Below are 19,524 nucleotides of genomic sequence, written 5' to 3' on the forward strand. Positions count from 1 at the left end.
GGAAATTGATGGTATGTCTCTTTATTTCACTTTAATTTTTGTCATACACTGGTTTCATATTTCTGTAAAATGGCGCTTCTTTGTTTTTATAATGTTGACCAATAATAATAATAATCACATTCACACACTAACTGAAGATTTTATTAAAACTGAAAATCAATAAAAAAAAAAAAAGTATATTAAATTAATTTTCTCAGTATTTACAAAGAAATACTTTCATTATATATATATATATATATATATATATATATATATATATATATATATATATATATATATATATATATAAAAATATAAAATGAAAGGCAGTTTTATCCCATCAGATTCTATAGTGGGGCCCTAACCTTTACCCCAAAAAAGCTTTTCTTAATCATTCAGTAGCCCCTCGCTAAACTGGACATGTTTGTCCAAGGAGATGTCAGGTTTAAAAAACAATACAATAAAATCGCACACACATACATTTACAGTTCTCGATGAAGTTTAAATATAAATCTTTGCGCTCAAATAACACACATGTGTTTTGGGTACGCTACACATTACATTATGTACAAATATAAATCTGTACAGTAGGCCTATACCTTATACAGTACAGTACTAAAATCAAATGAATAACTAGCGCACTTTTTTGTACTTTAGCCTACTGGTAACACAAAATAAATCATGCTGCTGCATTGTACACAATGTGAATACAAGATTATTTAAAATTGAAACTAAATGATTTTAGGTTTTTTTAAAATTGAATTTTAATTATTGTTATATTTTATATAATATATTTGATTTGTTCTTGGATGGCAAATTCAAGGCTCTTTTGACAGCCTTGTCAACCTCACCGTTTAAGGATAACATTTTGCTGTAGTGTGAATGAAGAAAAGTTGTTTCTATAAATTATAGATCTGTTACTATGGTGAGAATATTCCCTGATAGCCATGGAAAGCTATGAATTAGTTTTTGTTAACTTGTTTTGACTGTATTTGTTCCACTTGGACGTGCAAAGTCAAGATTAAAAGCTGGAACTAATCTTGAATAAAGATCTGCGAGACGGAATGGTACAACACATAGTAGTTTGTTGTAAACTGCTAATAAACTAAACCCCAGCCACTGAGACTGTAAAATCAATCTTTTATTTTTGCTCTGCGCATTTAGTTAAGAAGTGAGGTGCAAATGTTTTCAGATCTGTCTAGTAAGGATATCATTTTCTTACTGCAGTTCTGACTGTTATAAATGAGACACATTTGCTAGCACTTAATATGGGAAGTGAAGGACATTGGCTACAGGAAGTTAATCAATCACTTAATTTCATCTGACAGAGCGGAATGGATACTCTATATAATTTGTCCCTCTACAGTACGACTATTATGTGTGTCTCTCATAAGATTATATTAGACCAGCAGAGTTGTGGAAATAAGGTAAAGAGTTGAAGTTAAAGTCAATTTCACAGTTTCCTCTGTTGGGCATTACTGTTATAAGATAAAGTGTTCACCACATTTATTTATTGATCAGTGTAATATTAAAGTAATCATGTTGGGGGCTCCCGAGTGGCGCATCCAGTAAAGGCGCTCCTCGCAGGATGTGCTCTATAGCCTGGAGATCGCTGGTTCGAATCCAGGCTATGTCACAGCTGACCGTGACCGAGAGTTCCTAGGGGGCGGCGCACAATTGGCTGAGCGCTGCCCGTGTAGGGAGGGCTTAGGTCGGCAGGGGAATCCACGGCTCACCGCGCATCAGCGACCCCTGTGGCCGATAGGGCGCCTGTGGCTCTGCAGCGGAGCCGCCAGATCTGTGTTGTCCTCCGGCACTATAGGTCTGGTAGCATTGCTGTGGATCTGCAGTGCGAAAAATGACGGCTTGGAAGGAGCACGTTTCGGAGGACGCGTGTTCCAGCCTCCGTTTCCTGAGTCGGCAGGGGGGTTGCGAGCGGTGAGCCGGGGATACAGATAATAATTGGGCATGCTAAATTGGGGTGAAAACCGGGGTAAAAATAATTGGCGACGACTAAATTATTAAAAAAAAAAAAAAAAGTAATCATGTTAATTGTGACAGTGTGAGTGTGATAGCCTGCTATATATCTGGGTAAAGTCAGTAGCAGTTTCTGAATGTTGTCATACAGAAAGTAACTTTTGTGCTAATGATAGTAATAGTGCCTGTGAAAGGGTAGCATGGTGGCTGTAGGCTTGTTACCCGGCAGGAAGGAGACCCAGAAGAGGAGAGCTGCAGTTTTAAGTGTCAGAGTGCACCTTTATTAACAAGCAGAAAACAAAAACAAAAGGTTTATACAAAATAACAAGCCAACCTGGGCAATGGCCCTCACTGCATTGCAAAAACCACCGTTCACAAACTCACCCTAAACTCCTCCCCCAAACAAAGGCGTTTTTCTTCCTTTTATACCATGTCACTGGGACTTGATTGATGATCAATTATTCAATCAAGATCCAGCCACATTCCACATGTGTATTTGGCAGGGACGGAATTAACCCCATCCCTGCCAAACTTAAATAAAGATACACTGTTTATGTGTGGGGCTTCTGCTTTGTCACAGTGCCACATATACAGACCTCAATGCATACTAAATTGTGACATACAGTGTGTAGGTATGTACTACAGTATATCCCATTCGTGAAGGATATGAATTCAGTTTCCAGTGGATTTACAATGCAATTCAGTTCTTGCAATTACTCATGCCACCCTTAAGGGACTGCACAACTAAAGCCAGTGCCTGTGTGAATGCCTGTGTGATAATTGGCTATGGTCTGACGACTCATCGACTGTGTGTTGAAGACAGTAATCTCTGAGAATTGTACAGTGGAAAGTCTGTAATATTTGTGTATTTATATATTTAATAATGCATTATAAAGGAGTTCATAACTAGTGAGCGTTGGTACAGTATGGGATTCTTTATATCCAAGCTGGAAACGACTCAATCTTGATGGGAGAGTGCAAGTGGGAGAGTAGATATATCTGGCCGGGTCAGAAATGAATCTCCATCAGGAGATAATTTTGGTGCTCAGACTCATAACTCATTTCTGAGGGATACTGCTAGGAGTGCAAGACTTTATCATTATTGTGTTAGCAAAACTCCCAGAGCAACTTTAAAACAGTTTGTTTTTTTTATTATTATTACTGCACGCTGGCCTTCAAAGCTATTGCTGCATCTCATCTTGACCATAGATGGATGATATTTGAGCAGGAGCATATTTGGCAGAGATGATTAAAATCATAGGGGCTGTCAGAAGGCATGCATGGAAGCTCACTGATCGTATTAGCAGGTGTTCATTGAATTCATTAGCTGTGCATATTGGATGTAATATCTTTTCACGAAAGCAGTGTTCAAAAAAATAATCACTTTTTTTGCAACATAGTTTAACTCTTTCCCTGTTATCATGGGCGTATCATGTCCCTGACAGAAGGCCACTACAAACCAACCCAGCATTATTACTTCTACTGTCTTTGTGTTGTTTATCGGCAACACCACTTTTTTTATCTGACTAATTTAATTCTGAGACTAAAAAAGACTAGTTCAAGATCTGCAGTTAACAAAGACATGGAACTCCAGGTTTGTGTCTGCGGCTGGAGCAAGGCGACAACGGTCAGGGGTTTGAAGATTCATCAAGGGAGAATGAAATGCTTGAGGGAGAAGGGACAAGGGCCTCGCATTGATCAGTACTTCTTACGAAGTCAGTCAAGTCAGTCGAATGAAATCCAGCGACAGGAAGCAAACCACAGTTCGCAGGATATCAGCACCCCTGTCATAGATGTGAGGAGGACTTGCATGGACACAGTTAGTGATGAACCTAATGATCCTTGTGAACCCGGTCAGACAAACCAGCATAAGAGAGAAAAGAACCTCAACGGGCACAAGCCTGGAGTTAAATGGCCAAGAGCTTGTGAGAAAACTGCATGGGACACAGTAAACACAGATCTCTGCGTTGCATTGGAAAGATTAAGTGGAACAGTTGAAAAGAAGCTGGATAAATTTGGGGACATCATCTACGCATATGGAAGTGAGAGGTTTGGAGTTGAAAAAAGGAAGGAAAAAGTACAAACTATTCCTGGAAAGTCTAGACGGCAGCAGGAGATTGAACGCTTAGTTAGAGAAAGGAGACAGCTGAGGAACCAATGGAGAAGAGCAGAACAAAGTCAGAAGGAGGGACTCAATCTCTTACAAAGGGTCATAAAAGATAAGCTTGCAACATTGCGCAGAGCTGAGCGCCTACGGAAACGCTACAAAAAGAAGGAGCGTGCGAGAGCTAACTTTTATAAAGACCCATTCAAATTTGTAAAGAAGTTATTCACCAGTGAGAAGAATGGCACACTAAAAGCATCTAAGGTTGAGCTTGAGAGATATTTGGAGGAAACACATACAGATTCAAAAAGGCAGGAGCCTATGTCAATTCCGTCAGACATCCCACCTATCAATCCACCAGAATACCAAATGGAGGACTGTGCACCTAAGTGGAAAGAAATAGAGCAAGCTGTGAAAAAAGCAAGGGCTTCATCATCTCCAGGGCCTAATGGAGTTCCGTACAGAGTGTACAAGAGTGCTTCAGGAGTTCTACGAATTCTGTGGAAATTGATGAAAGTGGCATGGGAAAAACAGGTTGTACCAAGAGCATGGCGCCGAGCAGGTGGAGTCTTTATACCTAAAGAAAAAGATTCTACAAGCATCAGTCAGTTTCGTCCCATTTCCCTATTAAACGTAGAAGGCAAGATTTTCTTCAGCATTATTGCTCAGAGATTGTCAGCTTACCTATTAAAGAACTGCTTCATTGACACTTCAATACAAAAAGCGGGCATTCCAGGTTTCCCAGGTTGCTTAGAACACATCAATGTGATCTGGCAACAAATTCAATCAGCTAAAAAGGAGAGGAAGGAGCTCCATGTGACATTCCTGGATTTGGCTAATGCATATGGTTCAGTGCCACATGAACTACTTTGGGCAGCATTTGATTTTTTCAGTGTACCGATGACAATAACAAATTTAGTGAAAGCCTATTTTGGAGATTTGCAATTCAGTTTTTCAACTTCAGAATTCAGCACTACATGGCAATGCCTAGAGGTTGGAATAATGGCAGGATGCACCATTTCTCCACTGGCTTTTACCATGGCAATGGAAGTAATCATTAGGGCATCAAAATGGGTAGTAGGAGGAGAGCGCTTGGCTTCTGGAATGCGACTACCACCAATTCGAGCATACATGGATGACATGACAACCATGACTACAACAGTAGCCTGCACTAATCGATTATTGGGCAAATTAACCAATAACATTGAATGGGCACGAATGCAATTCAAGCCCACTAAATCAAGGAGCATCTCTATAATTAAAGGCAAAGTAGTAGATAAAACATTCTTCATTAATTGGTGAGGCAATACCAACAGTGTCTGAGAAGCCAGTGAAGAGTCTTGGGAGATGGTACGACGGGGATCTAAAGGACACAGTTCGTGTGGGAGAAGTTAGACAACAAGCAGTGGAAGGGTTGAAGAGCATAGACAGCTGCGCTCTACCAGGTAAACTAAAACTCTGGTGCTTTCAGTTTGGTCTACTGCCGAGGTTGCTGTGGCCACTGACTGTGTACGAGGTTTCTTTGACAACAGTAGAGAAGCTGGAAGCTTTAATCAGTTCATACATCAGGAAATGGTTGGGAGTTCCACGCTGCCTCAGCAGAGTGGGACTTTATGGTAAAGGAATACTGCAGCTACCAGTCTCTGCTCTAACCGAGGAGTTTAAGTGCGCCAAGGTCAGACTGGAAATGACATTAGTAGAGTCACGCGATAAATGCGTAAGGGAGGCAGCACCTGTGTTGAAAACTGGAAGAAAGTGGGCGGCAAAGAAAGCTGTGGAAGATGCAAAGGCTGCCCTTCGAATTGGTGATATCATGGGGCAAGTTCAGCATGGAAGAGGGGGTCTTGGTTTCAGTTCAACTCCTCCTACATGGCACAAGGCGGCCCCAGCTCAAAGAAGGAAGCTGGTAGTCAACGAGGTGCAAAAGCAGGAGGAGAGGATGAGGTGTATAAAGGCCATTTCCCAGGCCAAACAGGGAGAATGGATGAGATGGGAGAGTGTGGAACAACGCAAGATTGGCTGGCAAGACCTATGGTCAATGGAACAGAGCAGGATCAGTTTCCTCATCAGGTCAACATATGATGTTCTCCCATCACCACAGAACCTAAACCTCTGGGTAGGAGAGGATCCCTCATGTCCTTTGTGTTCATCACCTGCAACATTAAGGCACATTTTGACAGGATGTAAGGTGGCTCTTAGCCAAGGTCGGTTTACTTGGCGCCATGACCAGGTGCTGCGATGTTTGGCCTTAGCATTGGAAGACAAGCGTAACATGACCAATAAGTTGCCACCTGTTCCATCAAAACATTACACACAAAAGACAACATTCCTCCGCCCAGGAGAGCAACCACCAAGAAAAGGTGTTAAAACCAATCCTCGCCCAGGACAACTGGAAGCTGCTAGAGACTGGAATATGCTGGCAGATGTTGGTCAACGGCTTATTTTTCCACCTGAGATTGCCACCACTAACCTTCGACCAGATATTGTCTTGTGGTCTGGATCAGCACGCCTTGTTCACCTGGTAGAGTTAACAGTGCCATGGGAGGACGCTGTAGATGAGGCGTATGAGAGGAAGAAACTGCGGTATGCTCAACTAGCCACTGAAGCGGAACAGCGAGGATGGAGAGTTCGGGTTTACCCAGTGGAAGTGGGTTGTCGAGGATTTGTGGCACACTCTACAACCCGGTTTCTCAGAGACGTCGGATTCAGTGGCCAAGAGTTGCGTCGCACAGTGAAGAACTTATCTGAAGCAGCAGAGAGGAGCAGCAACTGGCTGTGGTTGAGACGGAAAGATTCTGGCTGGGGACAGGTAAGTAAGCTGGGCTGAGTTGAGTGGGGGACGGAGGGGGGTGATGCTGGGACGCCAGAATCACCGTCGAGCCCTCTTGAGGTGTCGTGGGCTAGTCGACGAAACACTGAGGATGGAAGGTGCCCACTTGAAAACCCCAGAGATGTACCCTACTTAGCTCAATCCAGACGGTTGTCATGCTGATGCGCTGGGGAGGCCGCACTTTGGTTGATCCCCGGAGCCAGCATCGCAGCCGTTGTGTGTGCTGATGCGCCAGGGAGGCAAAATAAGCTGATCCCTGGAGCCAGCATTACACTTCAGCCATTAACACCAGACAGAAGGATATCTACATCATCATATGGAAGGAAACGTAAATGGATGGAGACGCATATGGATCACATTAGTTTACTGTAAAGCTACGTCTTAGTTGGTGCTTATCTTGGCGAGAGCCGAGTTCAAATCAGCATGAAGTTTTAACATCTACTCTCGTGTAATGGAAATCATGAAGATCTGGATACGTCCAGTGACTGCTGTGAATAGTGCAGCTGGCAACAAGGGAAAGACCTTGTGACAGCCTGGAGAGACAGCTGACAGGAGGAAAGAGACCCCATTGGGGCTGGTAAGGGTTAGCTACCCTTGTCGGCAGTATCCAGCTCTGTGTTTACAGGATGCTGGAGACACCCGCCCAAGGCTTCTAAGAAATTAAAGAGAAAAATACCCCTAGAGTCTGCGAGAGCGGGGGCGGAAGATGACTCAACGTTGGACAACACGGTTAACGACTTAGGAACGGAAACGGATATGAGTATGGAGAGTACTTCACAAAAGACTAGTTCAAGATCTGCAGTTAACAAAGACATGGAACTCCAGGTTTGTGTCTGCGGCTGGAGCAAGGCGACAACGGTCAGGGGTTTGAAGATTCATCAAGGGAGAATGAAATGCTTGAGGGAGAAGGGACAAGGGCCTCGCATTGATCAGTACTTCTTACGAAGTCAGTCAAGTCAGTCGAATGAAATCCAGCGACAGGAAGCAAACCACAGTTCGCAGGATATCAGCACCCCTGTCATAGATGTGAGGAGGACTTGCATGGACACAGTTAGTGATGAACCTAATGATCCTTGTGAACCCGGTCAGACAAACCAGCATAAGAGAGAAAAGAACCTCAACGGGCACAAGCCTGGAGTTAAATGGCCAAGAGCTTGTGAGAAAACTGCATGGGACACAGTAAACACAGATCTCTGCGTTGCATTGGAAAGATTAAGTGGAACAGTTGAAAAGAAGCTGGATAAATTTGGGGACATCATCTACGCATATGGAAGTGAGAGGTTTGGAGTTGAAAAAAGGAAGGAAAAAGTACAAACTATTCCTGGAAAGTCTAGACGGCAGCAGGAGATTGAACGCTTAGTTAGAGAAAGGAGACAGCTGAGGAACCAATGGAGAAGAGCAGAACAAAGTCAGAAGGAGGGACTCAATCTCTTACAAAGGGTCATAAAAGATAAGCTTGCAACATTGCGCAGAGCTGAGCGCCTACGGAAACGCTACAAAAAGAAGGAGCGTGCGAGAGCTAACTTTTATAAAGACCCATTCAAATTTGTAAAGAAGTTATTCACCAGTGAGAAGAATGGCACACTAAAAGCATCTAAGGTTGAGCTGGAGAGATATTTGGAGGAAACACATACAGATTCAAAAAGGCAGGAGCCTATGTCAATTCCGTCAGACATCCCACCTATCAATCCACCAGAATACCAAATGGAGGACTGTGCACCTAAGTGGAAAGAAATAGAGCAAGCTGTGAAAAAAGCAAGGGCTTCATCATCTCCAGGGCCTAATGGAGTTCCGTACAGAGTGTACAAGAGTGCTTCAGGAGTTCTACGAATTCTGTGGAAATTGATGAAAGTGGCATGGGAAAAACAGGTTGTACCAAGAGCATGGCGCCGAGCAGGTGGAGTCTTTATACCTAAAGAAAAAGATTCTACAAGCATCAGTCAGTTTCGTCCCATTTCCCTATTAAACGTAGAAGGCAAGATTTTCTTCAGCATTATTGCTCAGAGATTGTCAGCTTACCTATTAAAGAACTGCTTCATTGACACTTCAATACAAAAAGCGGGCATTCCAGGTTTCCCAGGTTGCTTAGAACACATCAATGTGATCTGGCAACAAATTCAATCAGCTAAAAAGGAGAGGAAGGAGCTCCATGTGACATTCCTGGATTTGGCTAATGCATATGGTTCAGTGCCACATGAACTACTTTGGGCAGCATTTGATTTTTTCAGTGTACCGATGACAATAACAAATTTAGTGAAAGCCTATTTTGGAGATTTGCAATTCAGTTTTTCAACTTCAGAATTCAGCACTACATGGCAATGCCTAGAGGTTGGAATAATGGCAGGATGCACCATTTCTCCACTGGCTTTTACCATGGCAATGGAAGTAATCATTAGGGCATCAAAATGGGTAGTAGGAGGAGAGCGCTTGGCTTCTGGAATGCGACTACCACCAATTCGAGCATACATGGATGACATGACAACCATGACTACAACAGTAGCCTGCACTAATCGATTATTGGGCAAATTAACCAATAACATTGAATGGGCACGAATGCAATTCAAGCCCACTAAATCAAGGAGCATCTCTATAATTAAAGGCAAAGTAGTAGATAAAACATTCTTCATTAATGGTGAGGCAATACCAACAGTGTCTGAGAAGCCAGTGAAGAGTCTTGGGAGATGGTACGACGGGGATCTAAAGGACACAGTTCGTGTGGGAGAAGTTAGACAACAAGCAGTGGAAGGGTTGAAGAGCATAGACAGCTGCGCTCTACCAGGTAAACTAAAACTCTGGTGCTTTCAGTTTGGTCTACTGCCGAGGTTGCTGTGGCCACTGACTGTGTACGAGGTTTCTTTGACAACAGTAGAGAAGCTGGAAGCTTTAATCAGTTCATACATCAGGAAATGGTTGGGAGTTCCACGCTGCCTCAGCAGAGTGGGACTTTATGGTAAAGGAATACTGCAGCTACCAGTCTCTGCTCTAACCGAGGAGTTTAAGTGCGCCAAGGTCAGACTGGAAATGACATTAGTAGAGTCACGCGATAAATGCGTAAGGGAGGCAGCACCTGTGTTGAAAACTGGAAGAAAGTGGGCGGCAAAGAAAGCTGTGGAAGATGCAAAGGCTGCCCTTCGAATTGGTGATATCATGGGGCAAGTTCAGCATGGAAGAGGGGGTCTTGGTTTCAGTTCAACTCCTCCTACATGGCACAAGGCGGCCCCAGCTCAAAGAAGGAAGCTGGTAGTCAACGAGGTGCAAAAGCAGGAGGAGAGGATGAGGTGTATAAAGGCCATTTCCCAGGCCAAACAGGGAGAATGGATGAGATGGGAGAGTGTGGAACAACGCAAGATTGGCTGGCAAGACCTATGGTCAATGGAACAGAGCAGGATCAGTTTCCTCATCAGGTCAACATATGATGTTCTCCCATCACCACAGAACCTAAACCTCTGGGTAGGAGAGGATCCCTCATGTCCTTTGTGTTCATCACCTGCAACATTAAGGCACATTTTGACAGGATGTAAGGTGGCTCTTAGCCAAGGTCGGTTTACTTGGCGCCATGACCAGGTGCTGCGATGTTTGGCCTTAGCATTGGAAGACAAGCGTAACATGACCAATAAGTTGCCACCTGTTCCATCAAAACATTACACACAAAAGACAACATTCCTCCGCCCAGGAGAGCAACCACCAAGAAAAGGTGTTAAAACCAATCCTCGCCCAGGACAACTGGAAGCTGCTAGAGACTGGAATATGCTGGCAGATGTTGGTCAACGGCTTATTTTTCCACCTGAGATTGCCACCACTAACCTTCGACCAGATATTGTCTTGTGGTCTGGATCAGCACGCCTTGTTCACCTGGTAGAGTTAACAGTGCCATGGGAGGACGCTGTAGATGAGGCGTATGAGAGGAAGAAACTGCGGTATGCTCAACTAGCCACTGAAGCGGAACAGCGAGGATGGAGAGTTCGGGTTTACCCAGTGGAAGTGGGTTGTCGAGGATTTGTGGCACACTCTACAACCCGGTTTCTCAGAGACGTCGGATTCAGTGGCCAAGAGTTGCGTCGCACAGTGAAGAACTTATCTGAAGCAGCAGAGAGGAGCAGCAACTGGCTGTGGTTGAGACGGAAAGATTCTGGCTGGGGACAGGTAAGTAAGCTGGGCTGAGTTGAGTGGGGGACGGAGGGGGGTGATGCTGGGACGCCAGAATCACCGTCGAGCCCTCTTGAGGTGTCGTGGGCTAGTCGACGAAACACTGAGGATGGAAGGTGCCCACTTGAAAACCCCAGAGATGTACCCTACTTAGCTCAATCCAGACGGTTGTCATGCTGATGCGCTGGGGAGGCCGCACTTTGGTTGATCCCCGGAGCCAGCATCGCAGCCGTTGTGTGTGCTGATGCGCTAGGGAGGCAAAATAAGCTGATCCCTGGAGCCAGCATTACACTTCAGCCATTAACACCAGACAGAAGGATATCTACATCATCATATGGAAGGAAACGTAAATGGATGGAGACGCATATGGATCACATTAGTTTACTGTAAAGCTACGTCTTAGTTGGTGCTTATCTTGGCGAGAGCCGAGTTCAAATCAGCATGAAGTTTTAACATCTACTCTCGTGTAATGGAAATCATGAAAGGGTACACCTTGTATTTTACTGTATGTTTTGTATGTATATACTGTACATGTACTATAATATTTTCTTGTTGAAAAGGGCCCTCATAAAAAAAGGAGTTACTCATGATATCCCAGTTGTTAACAATTGTTTTTTTGTTTTTTTTAAGTCGTTGATAGATTTATTCCTGCTCGGATTAACTCTTATCTCCCTCATTTCATCAGAATGTGAAATACAACCTGGGGCAGCTGGCCAGTCGGGTGGAGGGTGTCCACAGTAAGAAAGCAGCAGCCCTTCAGAGTGCCTCACCCGTGGAAACTGAGCAGATCCAAGAGGCCCTGACTCAGCTGGATGTAAACTGGGAAAAACTTAACAAGTTGTACAAGGACCGTCATGCGTGAGTAATACCACTGGAGTTATTTAAGCAGTAATACACGACAGGGTGTGTGTTATCACGAGATATCACCACGCCTTGGGTGTGCTGTCAAGAATTGGTGATATCTCATGATAACACACAGACCCTGGAGTGTATTATTGCTATTATTAAATGGGTCTATGAGTGTGTTGTTGTTGGTAAATAAAGACTTTAAACTTTTTTAAAATAATGTTGTATTTATATAACCTTCCACTGAGAGAAAAGTAGTACCACAGTAACTCAAATTGTTAGCTTAACAATAAAACTTTTGATTTTAAACCGTTTTCTATAATATTTTATTTTTGGGGCTTCTATAATAGCTTCTTGTTTAGGCTTTGTAGATATTGAACTGGATGTTGCCATTCATTGCTTCAATGTGTATATATGGGTTTTGTCCAGTAGGCGGAGCTGCTGCTGCTGCTGTTGTGACATTTTGTTTTTAAATCAATGTCAATTTTCAGTTAGCCAGTCACGGAAAACTTTCATAGTCCATTTTGTCTGGCACTTTGTGTTTTCCTCAGTTGTATTCATTTCTAGGTTGTCTAAATCTGCTTCTTTTATCTCAGTATGGTGATTTTCTTTTCTTTTTCAATGTTTTTAAGTTATTGTTTGAAGAGGATTGATTGTGATGCCTTTAAAGCAAGTTTCAATAAGTCCCATTAGCTTTAGAGGACACCCACTTGTGAGATAATGACTGCTCTACTTGCAACCTGACCGAGATCCATGAGGTTTAATTAATTACAGTTGGCTAACTCTGGAGTGAGTGCAAGAGATGAGACACGGGAGGTTTGGAAATGCAAAACGATGAGATCCCTGTCCTCTTTGTCTTCCTCTCTAACCCTTTTAAAAAATGCTTATCTCTTTAGAATAGAAATTAGTCTGTTAGCCTGGACCTTCATTATTGTAGTGTAAACAGAGATCAGAATTCAGAACTCCAGAGAACATCCTCTGTGACCTTCACTCTGTAGCACATTGCGGGGGAAGCCAGCTGCTCATTAGAATGGAGGCTGCATTAAACACTCCATTTCATTAAAGAAGACAAAAAGAATATATAAAAATATATATTTAAAAAAAAATTACTGATTACTGACCATGCTATCTAGCCTTATATTCGATTGGTATACAGTATCTGTTGCAGTATCTTGCCATTCATCTGCACAGGCTGTATTAAAGGGCAACTTGGTAGGGTCTGAAATATTACAGTTATCTTAACTAATGATTCTTGTTTAACTAGATAGCATTTCCTTTTTCAGTTATCAGATCCATAGTGGCCACATGGGTGCTTTTTACTTCTGCATTAAAAAGCCACCATGATTGACTGAAACAGAGTCATGTACCTAAGCATTCAAAGCAACAAGAAGAATGCATTAGTTGACTGTGATACTGTATTTCAGACCCACATCAAGTGTCTCTTTAAGCCTTTAGCCTTGGACATAAACCCTTCCTATTCATGAGTGTCATATCTTGAAGTTTGTCTTCTCCCCCCTTTCCTTGCAAATAGGAAGTGATGTTTGGAAGAAGACAGAGAGGTGAATACATGAGTATGTGATACATGTTGAGTTTGTCCCCTTATCTTTGGGGAGTTGGTAAAGCATAGATGCTGTCTATTGAATAACATAGCCCTGACCTAAGTTATCTTTCAGTTGTTTCTTTGTTTTTTTTATCATTAATCATAACTTATAGACAGGTGTTTATTGACTTCAAATGGTAACACTTGTAATGCTGCTGATAGGTACTTGTCCTTAGATGCCGGTTCTTCCTCGCCTTGATGGGCCATAGAAGGCTCCCATGAAAGGCAGCTTGTAACAGTGTTTAAACCAAAAAATAATTTATGAGAGCTGCCAGACATTAACGCCTGGAATTGGTGCTACTTGAAAGTGGTTTTCATTTTGCATCACCATCCTACTCTAGAAAATATTGCTCAGAGTTGAAGATTAGCTGACAGAGTTCTGCTGACACATGCTGCCTCCGGTTTGATACTCAAAGTTTCAAATACTGTACCATTGTAATTGCAATCGTGGTGTAGGGGCCTCACCACCTCAAAGACGGCTCTCAGCGAGATGGAGGGCGACCCCCGGTCAAATCCTTCCAAGCCACTTAAATACAAAACCACTCAAGCACAATCCTTTGAGGGCTTTTGCAGACAAAATAAAAAATGTGAAATAAAAGTAGGAAAGGTACATTTCATGGGAAAGAAACAGTTTGCATCTAAGTCAGTTTGCATCAAACAGCCAAGCTGTCCAATCATCAATAGAACCAGAATTTATGTGATAACTGTAATACCGAGGCAATACAAGAGAATCACATTATATTATTTCCTACAGATGTATTTGGGAAAAAAAATTGAATTTGAACACTGAATAATTGAGAGAACAAATGTAAATTGCAGTAATCAATTGGAATCCCATGTGCATGTTTTAACCACTGGTAAACTGAAATGAATTTGAATTTAAACAAGTGGAGTTAGGCAGAATTAAGTCATTTTTGTGTTTTTACAAACACTGAGCTTAGTAATAGAATTGTTTGAAGATCTATTCATGCACCTTGACCACTGAGGTCCCTCTACAAATTGGTGGCATAAAAGGTGTCAGGACCTCTCAATAGATATTGCACTGACAACCAGTGGAGAGTCCACAGAACAGGATTGATATGACTGGTTGATCTGGTATGTGTTTGCACACTGGTTACAGCATTCCGAACCAGTGCTAAAATCTTCAAAGTGAAACATCAGGCGGACGACTAGTGCAAAGGGAGTGTGGCGGAGTGTCCCGCCCCTATATTTATATGTGCACTGTTTATTATTATTTGTATTATAGTTTGCGGCGCGGATAAAAGTGCTGCGTATTTGTTATTGTTTTTATATTTTAAAAATCTCGTGAGGATGCGTGGCTGATCAGCTACTGATTTATTTAACTAGCTGTCAGTCACGCATCCTTACTAAACTCGTGCAGACTGTGGCCGAGGAGTAATAAGATAATTAACAGCTAGTTAACCCCACGGCCACAGTATAAGAACCTGCAGCTGTCTGTGCTGCGGGGGAGAGTGTACAGTGGAGAGTACGGGGAGCGGAGAGAGCGAGGAGAGACAAACTAGGTTTAAAAACAACTGCTAAGTATCGTGCTGGTGCTAAAACCAGCACGCTTATTTGTTTGTTTATTTGTTTGGCCAACGCGCCCTTTTGTTTTGTTGTTTGTTTGAATCTTTTGTTTTGTTTTATTATTTAATAAATATGCTGAGCGCAGTAGCGTTCAGCTTCACCCGCCCATCCATTGTTTTGTTTCTGGTACTTCCTGGTCCGTGACATCACCACACCCGCCACTCAACAGCTGCTTGACCACAGGGAGAAATAAAAAAAAAGTAGTCTTTGCATTTAGTGTTTGCAATGCACCTTCCACAGCACATTTTACTCTCAGCAGCACAACTGTTTTCGTATACAGTAGCGTCACCATCATTTTTAATGCCAGTATCATATTCCTGCCAAAAGGTATGATATATTATTTCTGTAATGTTAGGCAGTTTCTCGATGCAAACCCTTTATCCTATCCTGTCATAAAACCAGAAAACGATTCCTTATGGTTCCTAGACCAGAATAGCTTGAAGTTCACCAGCTGACACGACTGTCATTGACTTACACTGCAGCATACACGGGCATAAACAGCAGCAGCTATCTAAAATAGTTTTCTTCCACCAGGCAACTACTTTCTGCATCACTAAGAAAGTGAACTCCCTGATCCATCTCTGAGACACAAACTCTTGCAATTTCATTATAAGCTTAATTTCCTTTCTGGGGCTAAAACTTACACAGGCATGCCAGTAAATAATAGTTTTGTTTAGCCAGTATCTACCCCAAAAAGGTGGGATGAGAGATGACAGAATTCCCTTCACAATGCATGTTTCTAAAAGCCATCTTAATTTTTTTTTTTTTTTAAGAAATGCTGCAGGAAATAAATTAAAATAATCACTTTTGTCAACCACACTTTACCATACTCGACAGTATTACTATTGTAATTTGACAATATGCCTGCCTTAGTAGTTATATATTAACCTGTCTGTAAAATCTTTGGATTTTTGTCACTTTTCAGACATCCCACACACAGTCACATCTGAATGAATAATAAGATGTCTGTCACCCAGTCAGTGGTCTGTAGCATTGTGATTAATGAAGGGCTCAGTTCCATTTCAGCAGAAGAGTGTGTCTCTGTCAGAAATGGGATTCTATATATTTGTCTCTCAGGACTGTTTTAATTAATATTTTTGTTAAGCACCATTTTTATTAATTAAATCCAAGTTTGCCGTTCATGAAACCTAAAGAGGGTTTTAGTTGATTCTATTTTTTCAAAGCACCATTTAACCTAAGAGAATGTTTGTAAAATATCTTTAAAAAACAGCCCTTGGATAAATATTCCTTAAAACCCTTCTTACATTTTGTGAATAAGGTCCATAGATTTAATACCTTTTCTAATTGCATTTGACTACATTTTTATACCCTTGTAAAAAAACGTGCAATAAACCATATTGAAATGATGGTAACAGATATTAAACTGCAAAGTTACAGTATTGTTAAAAAAAAAAAAAAAAAAAAAAAAAGTAAAACTTGTCATATCCGAATAATTGAGTTGCAGATGTAACTAAATACTAGTAATTCTGAGTCTCTGGTAAAGGCACCACCACGTGGCGTGCAGGGTGAGTCTTACAGTCAGGAGAGCTGGGGAGCGTTGCATTGGATGGGTTGGAGACAACATCTTCTTTCCTATTTGTTTTAGAAATTTAGAAAATTCTGTTTTTTTCCTTTTGACTTATTTTTTATGTAACAGTAAAACGCTTTGAAATTATGTCTTACTGCAGTAGCTCACTGCTTCTTTATAAGCAGTGAAACAGAGCGAAGCTACTGCCTGTGCTTCAAAAAGGTGTGCTCTTAACAGAATTTTAGTGTAAAATTCATGGGACGTTCTGAAATTAGACCCTGCCCTTCACTGGCCTATGTTCTGCTGACAGCAACTCATCATTGTGCACGCAGGCTTAACTGTTGTCATGGTGACAGACAATTCAGGAACAGTTATATAAATTCATCAGTTTGTCCCACTGCCTGCTTCTGCAGTACTGTTTTTATCAGTTTATTCCACAGCCTGGATTGTAATACTTTGAACTCAGATTGTGAATATTTTCATTTCTCAGCTCAGCTTCCTAACAGTTTTGAAAGCAACCATTATTCAGTTTATGAAGCTCAGAAATCTAGCAATATGACAGAGTTGAGGAAATGTGTGATCCTGTACTGTACACTATATTATCAATATGTGTTGTAGAATGCCAGGATGAATGGTGGTGGCTGTCTTCTAACGTGGTACTTATTGATGTCATTCGGATGTTTGTGTTTTATTCAGTTCTTTGACCCGTACAGATGGCTGTTGAGTCACTAGGCCACAACCCTCAACTTGCAAGTACAATTGTGCAGGGCAGCACAAAACAAGAGATTCTTGTTGATCTTTACCTAACTGTTGTGATCTATAAAGGAATGTAATTATCTTTACAGATGTTAAGTTACAGGACAACATAGATGGTATTTGCTAGTGTTGGCTTTGCTGCATTTAAATGTCAAAATACATAATGTACTTATGCTAACAATAGGTAGCCCCATAAAACACCTGCTTCTTCGGTTGAGGCCTATAGGTTGGCATCTCTTGATACAGCTCATATGAATGACATTCAAAAGTAACACAAATGATTGGCACAAGAGACCCTTTCAGGTAATGTGTGTTTATTACATGATTTTCAGGTTCTGGTTCTTTGCATGTTTTTTTGAAAGAGCAGTTCTTCCTGGGATTGCCATAACAATAATCAACACTCACATGTGTCAGAAATATAAAACAGTAGTTTATTTAAGAATGAAAAGGGTGCACAACTAATCTAATATTACAGAAAGGAAAGGCGATTGGTTAGAGATATGCGTGAATAGTATACAGTTCTTTGATTTCATAGTCAAACGATTACATCAACCATAACATTATCAGCATACATGGTTAATATACTAATATTCATTATGGCTGATCACACAAAGTGTCTACTTTGCATTAGTATTTTCAATACTCGTTTCTCGTTGTAATCGATCATGTTTCGTATCAAAATGCACGAGAATGAATTCAGAACATTCAGAATGGAACCCAACATTCCAGTACCTAATTTAGCACATTAGTTTTTCCGTGTTAATTTAGTTTAGACGTGATCTACCAAACTAATAATATGTTATCAACCTCAATTGATTATATTCAAATTAACTCAGAAATGGGGCAATGATCAAATTCTCTGCATTTATGAGGCAACTCCTTTGAGTTGCACATTTTCAACAAACACAATACATTTCTTACATACCCTAAAACAGGAAGTTATATTCTATTCCTAGAACAGTTTATCCACTAGATTGCATTTGCTACAGTTAATTTTTTATATGTTGAATACTTATCGATTTTCAACATTTAAATTGGAAGTACAGTCCATTGCTCTGAAACTGTGATTATGTGTAACGATATGATAGGTATACGTTCCTTCTTGCACAGCAAGGTCATACTCACTCTGTGTAGGCTTAACTTTGCAAAAAAAATCGGTAACAGAACTTGAACTAGCATGTGCTGTAAGAGCAGCTTTATGTTTAGTGGTACCTTCGTGCTCATTTATGGATATCCTGCCTCCACTCGAAATGGAAAATACAGACTGGCATACTGAACATAATACAGGTGTTTCTTTTCTGGTTGGTTGTAAATATGGAAAATCCTTTTGAAGCTGGTTGTTAAAGGCATTTACGCTTTTTTGACAATGCCATTTTCACTTTACACCGAATCTCGTAGTGTGTGGTACAGCTGCTTCAAAAAGGGAACACATGTGACACATGTGAGAAATTAAAAGTAAGGGTATTCAGGGACGTGTTTTGTGAACTGGAGATTCTTTCAGGGACATTGTTTGGCCAGTGACACAGTGCCTCACCCAGGGACTGTCCCCGGAAATCGGGATTTAGGTCACACTAACTTAGGGTTAGTTGGTCGGTTAGGTTCAGTTTTGCAAAATGAGTATCACAGTTTAAATCCTCATGTGTTTTTTAAGGTCTTTTGAATTATACCTTTTAAAGCAACTACACCTTTATGAAGAAACATTGTATGCACTGTATGAAACTGCTTATCATGTATTCTGCTTGAAATCTACTGTACAGTATATGATGTATAGGTTTACGATTACTATGTTCCCAGGTACATAGTCAAAGCACAACGGCAAATACAATTTAGTACTGTTGCAGTAAGCAGACTATTAGCATACTTTTCCAACATAGGCCAAGAAAAATTTTCTGAAAGGAGTAAGAGAATTCTAACAGTATTTTGTAATGATTCTGTAAGAAGAAGCTTAGTTCCAGGTGGAAGCAGATTATTATTGTTCTGAGTAGTTGCTCGATAGTTTTATATCATTAATTGTTTTATTCCTTTCATTAAATATATCTTTACCTTTTACCTGTGCACAAAGGGCTTTTGTTTCTGTGTTTTTGGGCATGCCTTTAATACTGATTGAGACAGTTGCTAATGTCAGTATTTGTTCACCTGTTTTTATATATAGTATGGTATGCATTCAATCA

The 19,524-nt window shown here is 41.2% G+C and overlaps 1 protein-coding gene across 13 annotated transcripts in view; it reads left to right on the forward strand.

The window, feature by feature from the left end:
- The window catches only part of LOC117405667 (dystrophin-like), a 689,570-nt gene that overhangs the window by 320,408 nt on the left and 349,638 nt on the right, over positions 1-19,524 (forward strand). For all 13 annotated transcript variants that reach the window (XM_034008883.3, XM_059030144.1, XM_059030147.1 and 10 more), the window contains one exon: positions 11,722-11,894. In XM_034008883.3, the coding sequence (XP_033864774.3) occupies positions 11,722-11,894 (173 nt within the window). The remainder of the gene's footprint in view (positions 1-11,721; positions 11,895-19,524) is intronic.

Source organism: Acipenser ruthenus, chromosome 9, assembly GCF_902713425.1.
Source record: "Acipenser ruthenus chromosome 9, fAciRut3.2 maternal haplotype, whole genome shotgun sequence".
NCBI lineage: Eukaryota > Metazoa > Chordata > Actinopteri > Acipenseriformes > Acipenseridae > Acipenser > Acipenser ruthenus.